This window comes from Solenopsis invicta, chromosome 14 (genome assembly GCF_016802725.1).
Source record: "Solenopsis invicta isolate M01_SB chromosome 14, UNIL_Sinv_3.0, whole genome shotgun sequence".
Taxonomy (NCBI): Eukaryota; Metazoa; Arthropoda; class Insecta; order Hymenoptera; family Formicidae; genus Solenopsis; species Solenopsis invicta.
In genome coordinates, this window is record NC_052677.1 from 6,288,607 (window position 1) to 6,308,020 (window position 19,414).

Sequence of the window (19,414 nt, forward strand, 5' to 3'; positions counted from 1 at the left end):
AATTATTTTTATAAATATATAATTGTTTATTTTTTATATCAATATAATGTTATTAAAAATGTTTTTAAAATAAGGTTATAAAATATGTTTTTATTGATGTGGATATCGGTAATAGTGGGTGTTTACGATAACTAATCGGATCTCGGATTGGATTGAACAATGGTACTCATCGTAGGTATAGAAAATTTCCCTAGGCTAATCGGATTGACGATTGCTGTCTCAAATGTAATCCGATTGATGACGAAAGCGTGAAGACCGAGAAGCATGCTTGAAAAGTCTCTTTATTTTTTTAAATAATAACACAAAAAATCAAAGATTAAGTTAAAAAGAATGATTTGAATTTAGATTTATTGTAATTTTTTTGTCTAAACACTGGATTTCGTTTAAATTTCTGTTTGTAAAAATTAATTAATCTATTCTAAAGTTTGTGGTTATATCGGAAACAAATCAAAATTAATAAAACAATTATTAATTATTAGGTACATATTAAAGCATATAATATTTCAAGTATATCATATAGAATTCCTGTTTATTATAAACTCAGTAAAAATAACTTTGAAATTATTCAACTACATTATACATTAATCAATATTAATTTATATGTTAAAAATCAATAATGTATCTGAAAATGTTTTTTTTATTCTTTTCCAGATCGTAAATAAACTTCAACTCCAAGAATAAATAAAAATTACTGGAAAATGGATTGAAAGGGCATTATTGAACATTATCAATTTGTGCTAACTTAAAATTTGTAAAATCTGCTATTCTTTGTTAGTTGTTCATTAGAGAGTAATAATATAAGAACGGAATATACATAAATAAAATTAAAATAATTGTATGCATATATGATGCGTATATTACATTTTTATATTATTACTCTCTAATAAACAACTAATAAAGAAAAGTAGATTTTACAAATTTTAAGTTAGCACAAATTGATATATTGTTCAATAATGCCCTCTTCATATAAATCCATTTTCCAGTAATTTTTATTTATTCATAGAATTGAAGTTTATTTACGATCTGGAAAAGAATAAAAAGAACATTTTTAGAAACATTATTGATTTTTAACATATAAATTAATATTGATTAATGTATAATGTAGTTGAATAATTTCAAAGTTATGTTTACTAAGTTTATAATAAACAGGAATTCTATATGATATGCTTGAAATATTATATGCTTTAATATGTACCTAATAATTAATAATTGTTTTATTAATTTTGATTTGTTTCCGATATAACCACAAACTTTAGAATAGATTAATTAATTTTTACAAACAGAAATTTAAACGAAATCCAGTGTTTAGACAAAAAAAATTACAATAAATCTAAATTCAAATCATTCTTTTTAACTTAATCTTTGATTTTTTGTGTTATTATTTAAAAAAATAAAGAGACTTACTTTTCAAGCATGCTTCTCGGTCTCCACGCTTTCGTCATCAATCGGATTACATTTGAGACAGCAATCGTCAATCCGATTAGCCTAAGGAAATTTTCTATACTTACGTTGAGTACCATTGTTCAATCCAATCCGAGATCCGATTAGTTATCGTAAACACCCAGTAATTACCGTATCCATATGGATACGGTGTTGGCGGTTGCGGCGGCGGCGGTGGCGGCATTTGTATCACCGTCGGCGGCGGCGGTGGCAACACTGAATATTGCATCGGCGGCGGAGGAGACGGTGCTGCGTATGCTGGAGGAACGTACGCTTGATACGCGTATCCTCCAGCATACATCCGCCTCCTTTCTTTTTGTAGTGCCCGCCGCACTAGTTGGTTGACTTGCTACAACAAAAAAAAATGTATTTTATCAATATCATATGAAAATATATAAACAGATCCAGATAGCAAACTGTCTTTTTTACATCAAAATGTATATGTCATTTTGACATAAAACTTAGTGTGCTAAATGGACGGACATACAGTACAAACATTTATACAAATGTCTATAAATTACTTACATTTTTGTTTAGGAAGCTTCCTCTTCCTCTTCTGCCTCCTCTTCCTCCGCCTCTTCCTCCTCTTCTTCCTCCTTCCCGCTCTTCATCGACTTGTCTCTCTTCCTCCCTCCACTCTACTCTTTCTTCTTCATATCGTTGGGGTGTTTGAGGAGGGGTACAGCTACCTCGCGTGGCGCCGTCACTTTTCGCTGTAACAAGAAAAAGAAAACAATAAATAATCACATTTTGCCTACTTTCTCTCTCTCTCTCTCTCTCTCTCTCTCTCTCTCTTTCTCTCTCTCTCTCTCTCTCGTGTGTGTGTTATAAATTTTTATTATGTAATACTTACATTTGCGTGTAATTCTCGGCATTTTGCCCATTTCTTGCTTCTCGCTGGACATTATGCTCACGCGGCAAAGCCTATCACAGATCATATAAGTAAATAGATAACCACTCCCGTAGTTTGCTTTGAATTAGCATTTTAAACGCCACTTAGGTGAATATACGTAAACAAACTAATATTCAATGTGGATGACCTCTAATACAATATATTTATTAGCAATAGTAAAAATAAAAGAAATAAAAACAAAAGTTGCAACTGTAAAATTATAAACTAAAAAATAAATCATTACATTGGTCATATCAATAGTTAAAAGTATGATAGAAGCTTTATAGTTATTAAATTTCTCCAATTTTTGAATTTCTCCATGGTAGCATGTCGATTCGTGTCTTCTCTCTCAACTCAGCGTCAAGCGAGGAAGATGCGCTATTGAAACGCTCCCCACTACTGTCTGCCCGCACCTCGACCTCCGCCGTGCTGCCGCGAAACACATACGTGCGCGGCTGCCGCACACGCGCGAAGCCGCGCACGTATGTACATACGTGTATCGCGGCAGCACGGCGGAGGTTGGGGTGCGGGCGGACAGTAATAGGGAGCGTTTCAATAGCGCATCTTCCTCGCACGACGCTGGGTCGAGAGAGAAGACACGAATCGACGTGCTGGAGAAACTCGGCAGAAATTGTGTCCCTTGCTATGCGCCTATACGGGCGGTATATGGGATACCACGGTTGATCGCGCGCTGTTCTAATTTTTAATTGCATAAAGAAATTTACTCGAATACTAAGATTTGTTTGAAAAATAATGTAAATAGAATTACGATTTTTAATCATAAATTAAAATTATGTCATCACGGCATTACAGCTTCAATTCATGGAACTGTTACTTTATGTCGAGACATAATTTTAATTATTTAATGAAACTTGTAAATCTCTTTAAACAATTACTTATTAAAATAATCTTATTTTATATTTGAATGATATTATATTTGAAAAGGTTCAATCTCAACCTGATGGCACAAGTTGTGGAATTTATGCTACAGCTTTCGCCACGATTGTAGCTTTAGGAGGCAATCCTTCTAATCAAAAATATTCTGAGAACATAAAATGTATGAGACAACATTTTGTTCAAATTATAGAAAATAATAAATTTATGCCATTTCCCAGCAAATAAATTTATTTAATTTTATTCACAAAAAGTATTATGATACTCGAAAAGTATTGTAATTGTCAAAGGCGTTCATCGTGAACTACCCTAGTAGCATTTTCTGAAGAGCAGAAACTGCGTGCAGCAAAATTGAATTAGATGTGTAAAAGATTATTCTTAATATTCTCCTATTGACAGTCTATCAGCAAGATTCATGCAATGTGCATGCAAATGAATTGGTTGCAGATACTTGCTGCAGAGCAGATTCTTGCTGCAGAGCAGATTCTTCCCGTTACTGCAGACTGTAAACAAAATACTGAAATTCTTACAGCAGATATGTGAAAATTTCTTACAAGAATCTGCCTTACAGAATCTTTCAAAAAACTTGAGCAGAATGAAGAAGCAGATCATAACGTCCTGCTGGCATAATTTGCCAATATTTACAGCAATTTTGCAGCTAATTGTTACTAGGGTAGATAGATGTAAAAAATACCAGGGGCGTTTATCCGGAGCAAGCTAATTTAAAATAATTATCATAGCGTGAGCTGGCTATCATACATATAAAAAATGTCTCAATTGATAAATTAGAATGTTGGAGAGACAAAGGAAGATTGGTTGCGTCTCACAGGAATGGGCGATGGAGAGGCCCATTCTATATTCTTAATAAGTCGTATAACACGATTTTGTAATATAATTTTAGTATATTTGCGACAATATTATCTTTTCGAATATTTTTGATAGTAATAAAAATAAGAAACATATTTTTATTACTAATTTATATTTATATTCTGTAAACGTGACAAAGTATAAATATAAATAAAACGTCATTTCTAAAAATTGAAAATTGAGTTTTTTATAATTTTTCGAGTGATTCGCCTCTAATAAAAATGTAATTTCTGTACAATGAAATAAGAATTAGTTATCAAAAACAATAAGAGCAAAATTAATTGTATTTTTTTTTTGTTTGTTGCCCGTGTGTTGTAAAAAAATTACAAACAAATTTGTTGCTCTGTTAGTTTTCTTAAAAAATATTTGGTTACAGGAAAATTAAATTCGCGCGCGTGGGTTTATATATATAAACGATAGATTCTAAAACTAATGCAGGCAGAACTGAAAACCTCTATCCTTTTTTATTTACTTCTCGTCTTACTCTATCAAGGCGACGGAGAGAGGTGGAAGCACTTTGGCTTGCAAGCTGGGTTTTGTACATACACGCATCGGTATAAATGTCCCTTAGCGCGCGGCGCTCCGCTATCGCACATACCCAAAGACGCACACGTACATGTCTCTTATTGTTAGTAGCGCGTGTATGCGATAGCGGAGCACTAATTTTGATCAATTTTGATTGATAAAATAAATACCAAAGGCGTCTATTTCGACGGTACTGGTATGATAAATACTAAGGGCGTCATTGACGATCTCGCCGCGCGGTCTGCTCCTGATGGCTAGGCGACCGCTAGGCGGTCCCCACACGCAGTGGATACGGAAAGTACACGCTCATTCGCCGACTTTATTAATTTTTATCTCGGTAATTATTGTAATTTTTGAAAAATGGTAAAGGACTTTTCTTCTTTTCTGTATGTATATATACAGGGTGTCAGGTAAAGTTTACTCTCCTGGGTTGATAGAGCAAGTCAAACTGAGAAGAAAAGTCCTTTACGATTTTTTAAAATTCGCAATAGTTGAGATAAAAATTAGCAAAGTCGGCAAGTGAGTACGTACTTTCCCTACCCACCGCACGCAGGGAGCGGGGAGCGGGGCCCGTCGGCCGCGAAACCAGCGGCAGTCGCCAAGCCAGCCACGGCCGGCGCGCGGCGCTGAGAGAGAAGCTAAAAATAGCTTTCTTACTCCGCGCCGCCTGCCACGGCCGGCGCGGTGAGGAGGGAGAAGCAGCAATAGCTGTCTTAGCCGTCTCGCCGCGCCACCTGCCGCGAGCTAGATTCACCAAATCTATATTATCGATCTCGATTGAGTTCGTCTGTCACTTTAGCATCCCCTTAAAGTAATATAGGGGAAAGTAGGGTTATTGTACGCACTGGGTAATTGTACGCTTCGTGGTTTGGCACCTTCCCGATGAATAAAACTTATATCACGACGATATTTGTAGGCTGAAGGCATTTTTTAAATATATAACCATACGTTATATCATTTAAAAACGTAGTTAATTTAAAAAATAAGAAAAAGTAAAATCATGATTTTTCTTGCGATTTTGGCGTTCAGAAAATAAGGCAATAAGTCTGTATTTTTACTTTATTCGTTTAATTTTGTTATACCTAACAAAAGTACGTTTTTTCCTGCGTTCTTTGAGCTATTGTTTATTAAATTTAATTAAATAGTCATCCAGTAATTGTTTATTTATCAAATCAAGTCCGCCGTCGACAATTTTACGCATCCATCTTGAAAGGCGTGAGACCACGTGAGATCAACTATAGTGCCACTAGTACAGTGTAGTGCAGTGTAGTGTAGTTAAAAGAATGGGCTATAACCTCATTTTTCCTCCGCGTCCATTTATCCAACCGCACGTACAATTACCCAAGGCCCGAGAAATTTTTTCGTTTAACCACTTGCTTCTTTTTGCTGAATATAGCATTATCAAATAAAAAATTGTTCAATATGACAATACATAATGATAAAAAAATGTTTAAAGTTTCTATTTCTGTACTCGTATCGATTTCAACTTTAAAAATCACTTCACTGCGATAAATTTCCCTTAGGTGCGTGCAATTTACCTACTTTCCCCTACAGGGTGATTATTAATGACTGTTACAGCGTTTTACCCTAAGAAGATAAAATACCGACAGAACACTGTAATATGCTCAGCGCTCATTAGATGACAGGGGTGGGTGCCGATAGCGCACATCCCGATAGCCCACCAACCAATCATATTGACTTATCTAACACAACCTACGGAAAATCTCTAGGCATCTGCCATTGTGAGTGGTTTGTGTGCTATCGGGATGTGCGCTATCGGGACCCACCCGATGACAGCTGCGCCGAGCAGTGCCGAGTGATACGTACGTACAGGTCCCTGCTAAAAAATCTTTTTCAGATTACTTTTATATAATTTTTTAAAATGTATAATTTTATAATTTTTTCAGAAGAATTGGAATACTTTTTATAAATACTTAGAATGTCTATACCCTTTCTTAACATTTTTAAATGTGTTAACTATGAAGTATCCTAAGATTTCTATTATTTTTTGTGTTGTATAATTTCAGATAAAATATTATAAAATTTAAAATAGTTAAAAATTTTTATAAAAATTTTATAAAATTGTAGGATAAGAAATCTCAGAACATTTTAGAATTCACATATATGAAAAGTTTAAAGAAAAGATGTACACTTTTCAGGTAATTCTGACTATTTCCAAAAAATGTTTCAATTCGTACAAAGATTACGAGAAAAACTTTTATTAGGGATGTTTTCGAGAAAAATATGAAAAATTCTCATAATTATAGAATTGTTCTGAAAAGTTATGATATTTTTTATTTTACTGAATCAAATACCGCTTTCAGGTCTACAAACAATATCACTACTTTATTCCCTTTTTTCTCCAATTGCCTGTTAATCACGTATATGTTATCCATAGTGTCTTTCCCCTTTCTAAATCTCACCTGTCTCTTTCTCCTCCATGTTTTTCCCTTCCCGCCAACACCGCCGCATATATCTTGTATATCGTTAGCATCAGCGTCACTCCCCTATACTCGCTTACCCTTTCTCCCTCTCCTCCCCCCCTTCCACTATGAGAACTATCACTTCAACAATCCGTCCTTCCATGCTTCCGACCATCTCTCCCCCCTCTAAACTCTATTGCAGAGCCCCCATACCCAATCTATCATTCTCTCCCTTCCGTATTTCCATAGCTTGTTGGGTATCCTATCTATCCCCATCGCCTTACCATCTTTTAGTTCCTTAATCACCCTTACTATCTCCTCTCTTCTTATGTCCTCTTTCCCGACCTTTCCTCTCCCTCCAACCCCTCCACTACTTTTCTTTCCATTCCGCCCAACAATTCTCTAAAATACTCCTCCCATTTCCGTATCTCTATATCATTACTCACCTGCTTCCTTCTTTTCCTTTCTCTCCTTATCACTTCCCAGACCTGCCTTTCCTGTTTCGCTTCCTCCACTATCCTTTCCCACCTCCTATTCTTCTCTTCTTTTTTCCTCTCACATAACTCCTTGTACCCTCTCTTTCTACTCCTATATCTGTTCCCCTCTCATCCTGTTTTTCTCCAATTCCTCAACTCTCTCCTCACCTCTCTCATTGCGTCTCTACATTCCGCGTCCCACCATCCAACTTTTCTCTCCCTTCACTTTCTTTCTATATCCCCCTCTATATTTTTTAGTACTTCCCTCATTTTACCTTTCATTGCCTCTAAATCTTCCTCTACCCCCCTTTCTTCTATCTCCACTTCCCCTAGTATCTCTTTAAATCTCTCTCTTCCCTCTTTATTCCATACCTCTTTATTAATTTTATTCCTCTCTCCTTTACCCCCCCCCCATTATCCCTTTTTCACCTTCCTTCATCCAAACTACTAATGGATGATTATCTGACTCCACATTCTCCCCCACCTTCATCTTCCAGATTTCCTATTTGTCCTCCTCCCTAACCAACACAATCTATTACCGTCTCTCTTCTTCCTCCTGTGTATGTCTACTTTCCCCTCTCGTTTCCCTCCTTAACCCCCCCCCATTTAGAATAATCTACTTCCTTTCCCCTATAAAATCTACCAATCTCCTCCCCTCTCCGTTTATCTTCCTATCCTTTGACTCTAATCCTCCCTGTCTCTCTCCTGCCACATATTCCCCCCTCTTACCCCCGTCCTCGCATTGAAGTCTCTCCCAATTATTGTCTTTATATTCCGTCTCCTTTTCTCCATCCATCCCCTCACTTTCCCCAACTTTTCCTCCATGTCCCCGTTTACGTATATTTCCACTCTCCACACCTCCTTTCCGCACCTCACCTTTCCTACTATAACCCCCTCTCCTTTCTCCACTCTCTCCTCCCCCTCTTTCTTTGCCAGTTCCCTTCTGATTTCCATCATCATCCCTCCCATCGCTCTTCCCTTTTTATTCCTTCTTTTCGCCTTTTGCATCTTCCATACATACCCCCTTGGCAACTTATCTCTAACCCACCCCTGCGCTTTTTCCATCCACGTCTCTGTTAGCACCATAACATCCCACCTCTCCGGACCCCTCCAAAAATCCTCGTCTTTTCCCCTCAGCCCTGCCACGTTCCAAAACGCCATCTTCACCGCCTTGCCTTTTCGCTCGCTCTTCTGCACTTTCCTTACTTTCCTTTTCTCTCCCCTTATCCTCCCCTCCTCTCTCCCCATCACCGTTCCCTCCTCTACTTTTTGCCCTCCTCCTTTTTTTTCCTCGACCTCCCCTTCTTTCCTTCCTTGTCCCTCAACTTTCTTCCTCTCTTATCTTTCAGCCCTCCTTCCTCCTCGTCTCAGAACCATCATACTCCGTCGATCATTGCCTTGTTCTCTCCTACCCACACCCTTGCCCCTCTTTTTTCCTCCTCCTTCGTCACCTCTCTAATTCTCCACCTCACTTGCCTTTCCTTCCATGTTAAATCCTTCTCTATCTATGTACTCTCCCCCTTCAGCCCACCTTTTTTTCTCATTACCTCCCTTTTCTCTCCTTCCGTCCTGAAACTTACAACTGCAAACCTCCCTTGCTCCTCTTGCCCTATTTTTACCTCCTTCACATCTTCTACCTCTACCTCCGCTCCCACCTTCCTTAGAATATCCCCTACTACTCTTCTCACATCTTTTTCCCTTGTTTTATACCCCTTTATAACCCTTTTTCTCTTTTTCTTCCTGTCCCTTTCCACATCTCCTCCATCTTCCTTACTTTATCCTCTAATTCCCGACTTCTTTCCTCCCCTTTCCCTCTTTTCCTTCCATCTCTCTCTAGCCTTTTCATCCTTTTCTCCAAATCCCTTCTTTCTTCTCCTCCTTTCTTTAGCTTCAATCCTTCCTCCAATTTCTTTTCCAAATCTTGTACTTTTTTTTCTATTCTCTCCCTGTCTCTCCTCCACTCCTTCTTTCTTCTTTTCATGCCCTCTAACTCCCTCATTAACAACCTCATTTTTTCCTCCATCCTCTCCCACCTTCTGATCATCTCCTCCATCCATCTCTTTAGGGACCCCATCATCACCCACTCATTTTCCTCCGCTCTCCCCGTCGGCGATCTCGCCGTCTTTTTACTCCTTTGAAATACCCCTTCCTCATCCTTTTTTTTCTCTTCCCGACTCTCCCTCCTCCCTTACTTCTACTTCTCTTTTCCTCTTCCACATCTCTAATACTACCGCTGTACTCCCATTATTGCGCCCCCTCCTCCCGCTTTTTCTCCATCGCCCTTGTCCCCATCAGATCTTCGTTCCCCATCCTTCCTTTTCTTCCTTTTCCACATACCTGTAATTCTCTTACCGTCCGCTCTCTCCTTACCTAAACCGCCTATCTCTACTCCGCCTGTTCTCTGCCTGCGCGTGCGCGGGACTTCGTCACGCCGCTTGTCGACTCTCTTGCCTGTTCCGCCTTTATACTTATTGTACACTCCGTGCCCGTGCTCGCGCTCGCGCGCTCTTTCCTCTCTTTTCCACCCTCCAATAGTCCGTATGGGGCCGCTTACAAGTTTGACCGTGTTCGCTTGTTATTCATATTTTTGCACCCGTTGATTGCATCTTAATCGACCGCGGGACAGCGTCGTTTCCTTGTGCTTTCGTTTACACATCTAGCCTTTGGATTATGGTCGTATCGTCCCCGCGTTACAGTAGAGGGACGGGTACCAATATTGTCTAAATCTGAATCTTTCCCACCCTCCTCTTGTCTTCCTTTTCGCTTCACTACTTCTAACCTTACTTCTACACTGCTCTCGCTTCCACACACTCTCTCTCTCGTACACTCTACCCGATCACTCTCCCTCCACTCCACCTTTCCTCCCCACTCACTCTCCTCTCACACACTCCACTCTCCTCTTTCACTCCCCACAATCGCTCTTCGCCTCTAATAAAACCTCTTTAATCACACATGTCTGCTTTTGCTCGCTTCGAAAACGGAAGTACTACATTTAGAGTAATAATTTATAAATTTTTTCTTATTTAATTTAATTATTGCATTATATTAACATATATGTTCTAGTTGCATTTTTATTTAAACAAATAACGTGTATTGACTTGATCTATCAGTTATATACACATATCAGCACTAAATGTTCACAGGTCATCACAAAGGATTAGTTTGCAGCGATTTTAGAGGAACAGCAACGTTGGACCAGAGTCGCAACTTGGATGGGTGGCCGCTCGAGAATATCAATATTACTGCATTATCTCAGTAATATCGCTGCAATATATTATATCCGCAAAAATTAGTCACAGGAATATTATTGCAATATCTCAGAAATATTACTGCGATAAATTTTCGCGGACATCATGTAGTACAGCAATATTACAGCAATATTACTAAAATATTGCAGTAATATTTCTATAACCATTTTTTGCGGACGTAGTATATTGCAGCAATATTACAGCAATATCTCTGTAATATTCTTTAATATTATACAATAACATTAAAGAATATTGCTACAATATCTTAGTAATATTACTAAAATATTGCAGTAATATTTCTACGATAAATTTTCGCGGACATTGTGTATTGCAGCAACATTACAACAAAATTACTTAGATATTGCAGTAATATATCTATGACCATTTTTGCAAACGTAATAGATTGCAGCAATATTACTACAATATCTCTGTAATATTCTTTAATATTATACAATAACATTAAAGAATATTGCTGCAATATCTCAGTAATATTACTGAAATATTGCAGTAATATTACTACGATAAATTTTTGCGGACATTATGTATTACAGCAATATTGTAGCAATAATGCTGCAATATATCCTTGTAATATTACCGTAATATTAAAATATTACAACGATATTGCAGCAATATTACGTGCTGTACAGGAAATAGAGCAATTATTGTCCCACCCTATTTTTTAGCAGAATAATTTAGGATTCATTGTTGAACTATTTTTAAAAAATGGGTATACATTGGAATTCATTTTTAAACTTGTTGAGATAAAAATAAAGAAATTACTAAATACCAAACTCGCGCCAATTTCTGTCACAGATGCGAACACTCAGAATCGGTAAGAGAAAGAGGAGATATAACAAAAAATTTAGGTAATCATTTACTATAGGGGACCCAGCTCCAATCATATTGACCTTAACATATGTTATAAAGGCAATACTGAACTTTTTCTTATAAATTAATTGACGCTCTCGTATAGTTTTTGAGATATAATTTAAAAAAAGAAAAAAAAACAGTTTTTTTTTATTATTTCAGAAAATATTTATTTTTACAAAACAAAAAATGAAGCTTGTGATAAGCTCTACAAAAAAGGTCACATACATATTTTATCTAACTTCAATACTTTAGTCGTTATAATAAAAAAACTGTTTTAAAATAAGTTCTTTTTATTTTCATTATTAATTCATTTTTAATAATAACCACACATATATTCACACACTTAATGAGAAATTTGTTTTGCGTGAAAAATCAAAAACTCATATGGTACAGAGAATGCGTTGGCGGGGGAAAGGCTCCGCTCCTTTTCCTGCATCCCCTTTCCATATTTTTTCTAACTCAACCTAACCCTATTTTAGTTGTAATTTGGCCAAGAATATCCAATTGACCACGTTGCGATATTAGATTTGAAATTATAGCCAAATTGTAACTAAAATAGAGTTGAGTTAAAAAAAATACGGGTGGAGAGAGGAGCTCCGCCCTTCCCCCGCCCACGCGTTCTCTGTATGACATGTGAAAATTTGAATTTTTCAGAGTTCTTTTTAATGGTTTTTTGATTATAAGGGGCCGTCCCCGTAAGTCAAGCTACCTACTATGACCCAGCGAATTATTGACGCGCACTGTACAACATATAAAAATTTGAATTTTTCAAAGTTTCTTTTTAAATGGTTTTTGATTATAAGGGGCCAAATTATGACTTCTCCCCCAAAAAATTTTTGGACGTACTATATAAATATAGTACGTCCAAGAATTTTTTGGGGGAAAGGTGAAAATATGTGACCAGGAAGGATGGGGAGTTCCAAAAATTGTGACGTCCATTAAATGAGTTTTCTATTCTACAGAAACGTTTTATGCATTCAAATAAATAAAATAAATATAACGCAAAATAAATATAAATATTAATATATAAATGTTAATATATTTTTTTCGAAATTGAATATTTTTTAAATATATTTTCTAATACATGAATATAGATCTAAATTCAATTTTGACCACATTAAATGCTTTTTTAAAATCTTCCCAAAAATTATTATATAGCACACCTCGTTAAACCATAATTATTTTAAACAAATTCACGATAAATCGTTACGATTATTGTTACGATAAAGAAAAATGTAAGTCAGCCTATTCTGTAACTCCTTAAACGTTGACATCGCTTCTGAAGCGTGCGCGTCTAGGATTTGTTTAAAAAACGATCTTCATTTGTTCGCTCCTTCTACGCTCACATTTTTCTTTATCGTTGAGTCTCAATCAGTTCTACTAAGAAATACGCAGAGTGAATGTTGCTCCCGCTTATTTTTATAGTGAATTTATTTAAAATATGGTTCAACGAGGTGTGCTATACAATCATTTTTGGAAAACTTTCAAAAAAGCATATCCTACGCGGCCAAAGTTCAAACTTTAATTAGATCTGAACGCAGAATGAGAGCAAATAAGAAAAGATGCCACAGATGAAAATGCTCTTACCTCTGCAGTACAAAAAAGGGTCCAATTTTTGCAGCAAAAAGCAACAAAAGATAAACCCAGTAATATTTTAAATTTTTTTTCAAAAATTAATAATAAAAGTGCATCACATTATAATGAAGTTACACCAATGAAATTTTCAGAACCGTAACCCAACATGATTCCACCAGTTTATCGTTTCCGGTTGCTACTCAACGCATTGATAATGTAAACGATGTGAATGAAAATAATGAAAAAATTCCCGAAGCAGACACTTTTGGTCATCTCCATTTCAAAACCAGTCAAGAAAACGAATCATGGAGTTGATGACCAAAATTTCAAATCTTGTAGGAGTCCGAGATATAGAATTTTCCAATGATGATACTGAACAGCAAATTAAAAAAATGAAGAAGGAATTTTCAGCAAAACAGATTGCATTGAAAAAGAACCCGTACAGCACAGAAAATTGCAGCAACATTAAAGCAATGTTGCAATGTTGCAGATTGCAATGTAATATTACGGAGACATTGCAGAAACATAAATTAACAATATGCCTGCAACGTCTCATGGCATATGCCAGTAATATTCCGGAAACATTGCAATATTATAAATTTTTAATATTTATATCAATAGACGATGTTGCGTCTGTATCCATAGAGTCCTACTTATCATATCGCGTTCATGCGCATGTCTTTAATTTATGTCTTAAAAGCTCTATAAGGGCTCCTTTCTTGATTTTATATATTCTAAGTTTGCTGAAATCCGCTGTTCGAGACCGTAGCTCTCGTTTAGCAGCGATACGTTCCTGACGAATGAGCGCTCCGCTAGTGCGCGTGTAAGATTATACTAATTCTCAATAAAGCAGTTATATTTGTAACGAGTTCAAGTATTCATTCACCAACAGACGAAATAGGTCCATGTATGAAGAAACTTCGATTTACAATGAACAAACAATATTTTTTAATTGTATTTTTAATAAAAATTTTTTCATATTTAATTTAATTATTGTATTAAATTGATATATATTTTCTAATTACATTCTTATTTAAACAAATAACAGAAAAGTTATTCCAAATGCTATTCTGCATTTGCGAAATTAGTAAAAAGAAACTATAATTTTATATTTGTTTATATAAATACTGAGCTTTAATTATACATATTTCATTTTTTTGATAACGTATATTGACCTGATCTACCAGTTATATACACATATCAGCATAAAGTGTTTACAGGTCATCATGAGGGATCAATTCGCAGCGATCACGGAAGTCAAGCAACGTTCACCCGAGTCGCGATTTGGATGGGTGACCGTTTGGAAATTTCCGAAAAAGATTTGCAAAATTTTTTTTTTTGCAAAAAATGTTTTTTTAAAATGTTACACAAATATTACACAAATTTTGTTCATTGGAATTATGTGGTGTAATGATATTTATGTGAATATTTTGGAAAAATGGGATGTTTCAATGCAATATTTCAAAGCGGACATCTTAATGTTGCTGCAATCTTCCAACAATGTTGCAACAATGTTTCGCAATCAAAATGCAATATTACAATGTTTCAATGAAATCATTCTGCAATGTTCCTGGAATCTCTCTGTGCTGTATGGGAAAATAAGTGATGCAGAACGGAAGAAGAAAAGCCGGAAGAATTTTAAATTAAAAATGAAAAACTTGTGCGACAAATATCCTGATATGAAAAAGGACTTGAAATTCAGAGACGGTGTAACTGGAAGACCAAGGATTGAAATAGATCAACCGGATATTCTACAAGCAATAATTGACATTGCCACGTTTGGAGGGGCAGCTGATAATCGGCGCCGAACTGAATGTAAGTCAATAAAAAAATTAATAATCCAAATTGACCGTTGGTTCATAGCAAATTTTAATGGTGCAATGGTGTTTTTATTTATGAAAATTTGAATACTAATATTTGTACATATATTTTCATTGTACATTTAATATTTTTAGAGAAGATATAATATTACGCAATTTTAAATATGACATAATTTTAAACGTGACGATTAATAATAAAATTGTTATAAAATACATTTTTTAAATGCATATACATTAAGGTAGTTCTTATTTAAACAATTTTGGAAATTTATTGGGCCCTGAATTTGCCTCATTATGTAAAACGCCAAAACTTTTTCAGAAATTTTTTGAATAATATTTACGCTACAATATTTTTGGAAAATTAAAATTTTTGAACCAAATTTTCATAAAAAATTAATTTTGGAAATTCTATACATTGAACAACAAATAAACGGATTGAATTCACATAATGATACAGAACTTCTACATGATTCTTATCTTTATTTACTTGACTTGTACAAAAACAGTTAAAGACACACTGTAATGATGCTTGTTTAAACGCTCTGCCTCAGTTGTGCTCCGTCTGCTGTGACAGTATTATAAGATTGTCTTCCAATGGTGAACGATCACATAGTTTTCTTTTCATCAATTTTGGTATGTTATCTAAGTAAGTTAATTTATTTATCGCGAAATTAATTTATGGTATATCGTTTACATAATAAATTTATCATTAATGCACAGATAACAAACGTAGTAAAAACTGCGCTTATCGTGAATTACATATGAAGCCATTGGGATTTTGTTGGCTCATGATGTAATATTAAATTTTGAATCTCTCTTTACACTATCAAAAAAAAAAGATAGATCACCAACGCCATAGTATAGATATAATAATAGCAACACTCTGTAACGATATCTTTGATCTTTATGTAGTCAAATTTCATGAGACTAGCCGCCACATTCTGAGCCTAAAATCAATCAATCCCACGATATTTAAATCGAAATAGACTACAGAATATCTGTATTTACTGATTACACATAAATGATTGGACTTTTTTTTAATTTCGAGTAGAATATTTTTTGTTATAAATGTTATTAACATTTATAAAAATTTGTCTTTTATATTTATATAACGTATAAGATATAAGAATAACATATATATTAAGAGTCAAATAGTAACAAAATTATATTAGTAATATTAAAAGTAATTTTAATATCATTAATATAATAAGAGTGTAATATTATTTGAATGACTGTGTATAAAAGGTTGACTTATAATTAACAGTTTAATCAAGGCTTTTATTATATATAAATCTTGGTTTTGTGAAAGAGATTTGGAAAGTTTAATTATTAAAGATTTTGAGTAAAAGAGTAGGACTTTATTAACTTGTTTAGGAAAACCATAAAAATCAATAGCAATATTGAATTAATTTCTTAAATTTTATATTTATTTATCAAATTGTTATGCCAAAATCATTATCACTGGAAAATAGTACATATATTATTAATTAATTGATGTAGTTGTAACAATGAAATCAGAATATTCATTGTCATTCTGAATAATATTGATAACTAATTCCGATATAAAGAATAATATATAAAATACATTTAGTTTTTGTTGTTTTTACAGTATAGAAAGATATTTAACCTTCCGCATATCGTGAATCTTTTAAAGTAATTTTCCGGTCTTGAATTATTCGGACACATATAGTAAAAAACATTGTGAATCACATAATTATAAAATCATATTTCTAAATAATATTGAAAGAGTCTATCAGAATTATTTTAGATCATTTTGAGCTCAAAGTTTTTAAAAAATATAATGTTTTCTCAGCGACTCACGATGTGATATTTGTGAAAAGTTAATTACCTTTAGCTGGCAAGAAGTTCATTAGAATACTCACAATTAATTCAAATGCAGTTAAAATAGACACAACAAACACAATTGAAATATATACAACTATTTTACAATAAATAAATATACGATCTTCTCCAACGCGTTGATATATATTCCGCATACGTGCGTATAAAGAAATAAGATTATATAGCAATGCACAATTTTACACTTAACAGTTCCAGATAAGCTCAGTGATAAGACTGATACATATTCATTGATAACGTTTAATATGATAATATTTGAGAACTTTATTCATAATATCAAAAATATCAAAATTTAGATAATTAATACAATTATTATTAGTAATAATAAATCACAGATATAGAATTATATAATACTTAACTCTATTATAAATTGAATAAACCAAGCTTTTTACGGTCATAGCTAGACCTTCGTGCTATTTTTTTGTGATTTTACATACACATTCAAACTTAGCAAAATTGTGCGCTAATTACTTATCAGCCATAACACTGTTTTAAGCTAAATAAAAATGAATACTATGAATCTATTAAATTAAAATTAATTTAATAATAATAATAAATGATGCTGACTTCCATCTATATATTAAACCTATTCCCCCGTGAAAAAAATGTGAAGAAATTCATTATATTAAATTTATTATAAATGTTAATATGGAATATTATGCATAACAGTAGTATATAGACGAGAGAGTGGTAGGATCTATTTAAAGTTTCTCTACAAGGCGCAAAAATAAAGTCCAATCATAAAACTAATAAAAGTATCATTGGAAACATAATTTAACTCCCTTCATTATTGCTTTAGATTATTTTGACATATTTCTCACCTGTGTTGAAATTCAACTAGAGATGCTGCTAACAATAAAATTATCGATACCCACCAATACAGCACAGAAAATTGCAGCAACATTGCAGGAATGTTGCAATGTTGCAGATTGCAATGCAGTATTACGGAGACATTACAGAAACATAAATTAACAATATGCCTTCAACATCTCATGGCATATGCCAGTAATATTCCAGAAACATTGCAATATCATAATTTTTTATTAAAGTAAATGCAGTAAAAAGACGTTACTAAATTTTCCGTTGAATCTCTACATTTCCTAACAGTACAACCGTCCATATATCGACTGTAAGTCGACTCATCCAAGTCAGGCTTTCAAAGTTGACTGCAAATCGACTTTGCATAGACGTCTGCAGACATCCTTCAAATGTTGATTCTAAGACGTCTAGAAATTGCATGAGGTTCCGTGGTGCTGTGTGCATCATAGTATTGTTAAAAAACATAAATATTTATATCAATAAACAAAATATAGGTCCATATATGAAGAAACCTCGATCTACAGCCCAATAAACACACAATATTTTTTAATTGTTTTTTTAATAAAAATTTTTTCATATTTAATTTAATTGTTGTATTATATTGACATATATTTTTTAATTACATTTTTATTTAAACAAATAACAGAAAAGTTATTCTAAATGCTATTCTGCATTTGCAAAATTAGTAAAAAAACTACAATTTTATATTTGTTTATATAAATACTGTGCTTTAATTATACATATTTCATTTTTTCGATAACGTATATTGACCTGATCTATTAGTAGATCTATTATATAGACATATTAGCATAAAGTGTTCACAGGTCATCATGAGGGATCAGTTTGCAGCGATCACTGAGGTCAAGCAACGTTCACCGGAGTTGCGACTTGGATGGGTGACTGCTTGGAAATTTCCGAAAAAAAATTCCCGAGATTTTTTTTATAAAATGTTTTTAAAATGTTACAAAAATATTGTTTTGTTTATTAGAATTGTGTGGTGTAATAATATTTATGTGAATATTTTGAAAAAATTCATAACATCCCAAGCAACACAGTTGGTTAAAGAATACGTTTAATAAACGTTGAAAATCAATTTTATACGTATAATCTGAAAAATAAACGTTTAAAATTTGAGACAATTTTTATACTAATTTAATAAACGTTATAAAAACGTTTTATAAGACAATTTTTAGACTTGTTTTTTTAAATTTAATTATAGAAGTATAATAATTGAAACGTAAAAAGTATAATATATACCATAAATATTTCATTATATTTAAAAACGAATAATCTTCAGAAAATTTACATATAAATTTTTCTATTTTTAAGGAAGTGTGTGTTTGTGTGTGTGTGTGTTTGTGCGTGCGTGCGTGCGTGCGTGCGTGCGTGCGTGCGTGCGTGCGTGCGTGCGTGCGTGCGTGCGTGCATGCCTGCGTGCGTGCCTGCGTCCGTGCGTGCGTGCGTGCGTGCGTGCGTGCGTGCGTGCGTGCGTACGTGCGTGTGTGTGTATGTATGTATGTATGTATATATGTATGTATGTATGATTATAAAAGAAATAATAAAAAAATAAATATTTCTAATAAATATGGTAAATAATGAAGACGTGATAAAAAGAAATGTATTATTAAAATGTACAATTTTACAAATTTGTTAACGTGATTTATAGTTGTCATTAAAATATCTTTTTATTTAAAAATAACACACA

At 34.0% G+C, this 19,414-nt stretch overlaps 2 protein-coding genes across 2 annotated transcripts in view; both read right to left on the minus strand.

Annotated features, from left to right (window-relative positions):
- Positions 1-17,005, minus strand: part of LOC105205706 (transient receptor potential cation channel protein painless) — a 71,178-nt gene extending 54,173 nt beyond the window's left edge. The window contains exon 1 of the mRNA XM_011175189.2: positions 16,914-17,005. The gene's annotated coding sequence lies outside the window, so the exon portion shown is untranslated. The remainder of the gene's footprint in view (positions 1-16,913) is intronic.
- LOC120359507 (serine/arginine-rich splicing factor RSZ22-like) lies at positions 1,504-2,714 on the minus strand. Its single transcript, XM_039457190.1, has 3 exons — positions 2,294-2,714; positions 1,966-2,153; positions 1,504-1,789 (listed from the first exon to the last, which is right to left on the minus strand). The coding sequence occupies exons 1-3, from the start codon at positions 2,376-2,378 to the stop codon at positions 1,505-1,507; spliced, it is 558 nt and encodes a 185-aa protein (XP_039313124.1). The 5' UTR covers positions 2,379-2,714; the 3' UTR covers position 1,504.
- Positions 17,006-19,414: the final 2,409 nt, after the last annotated feature.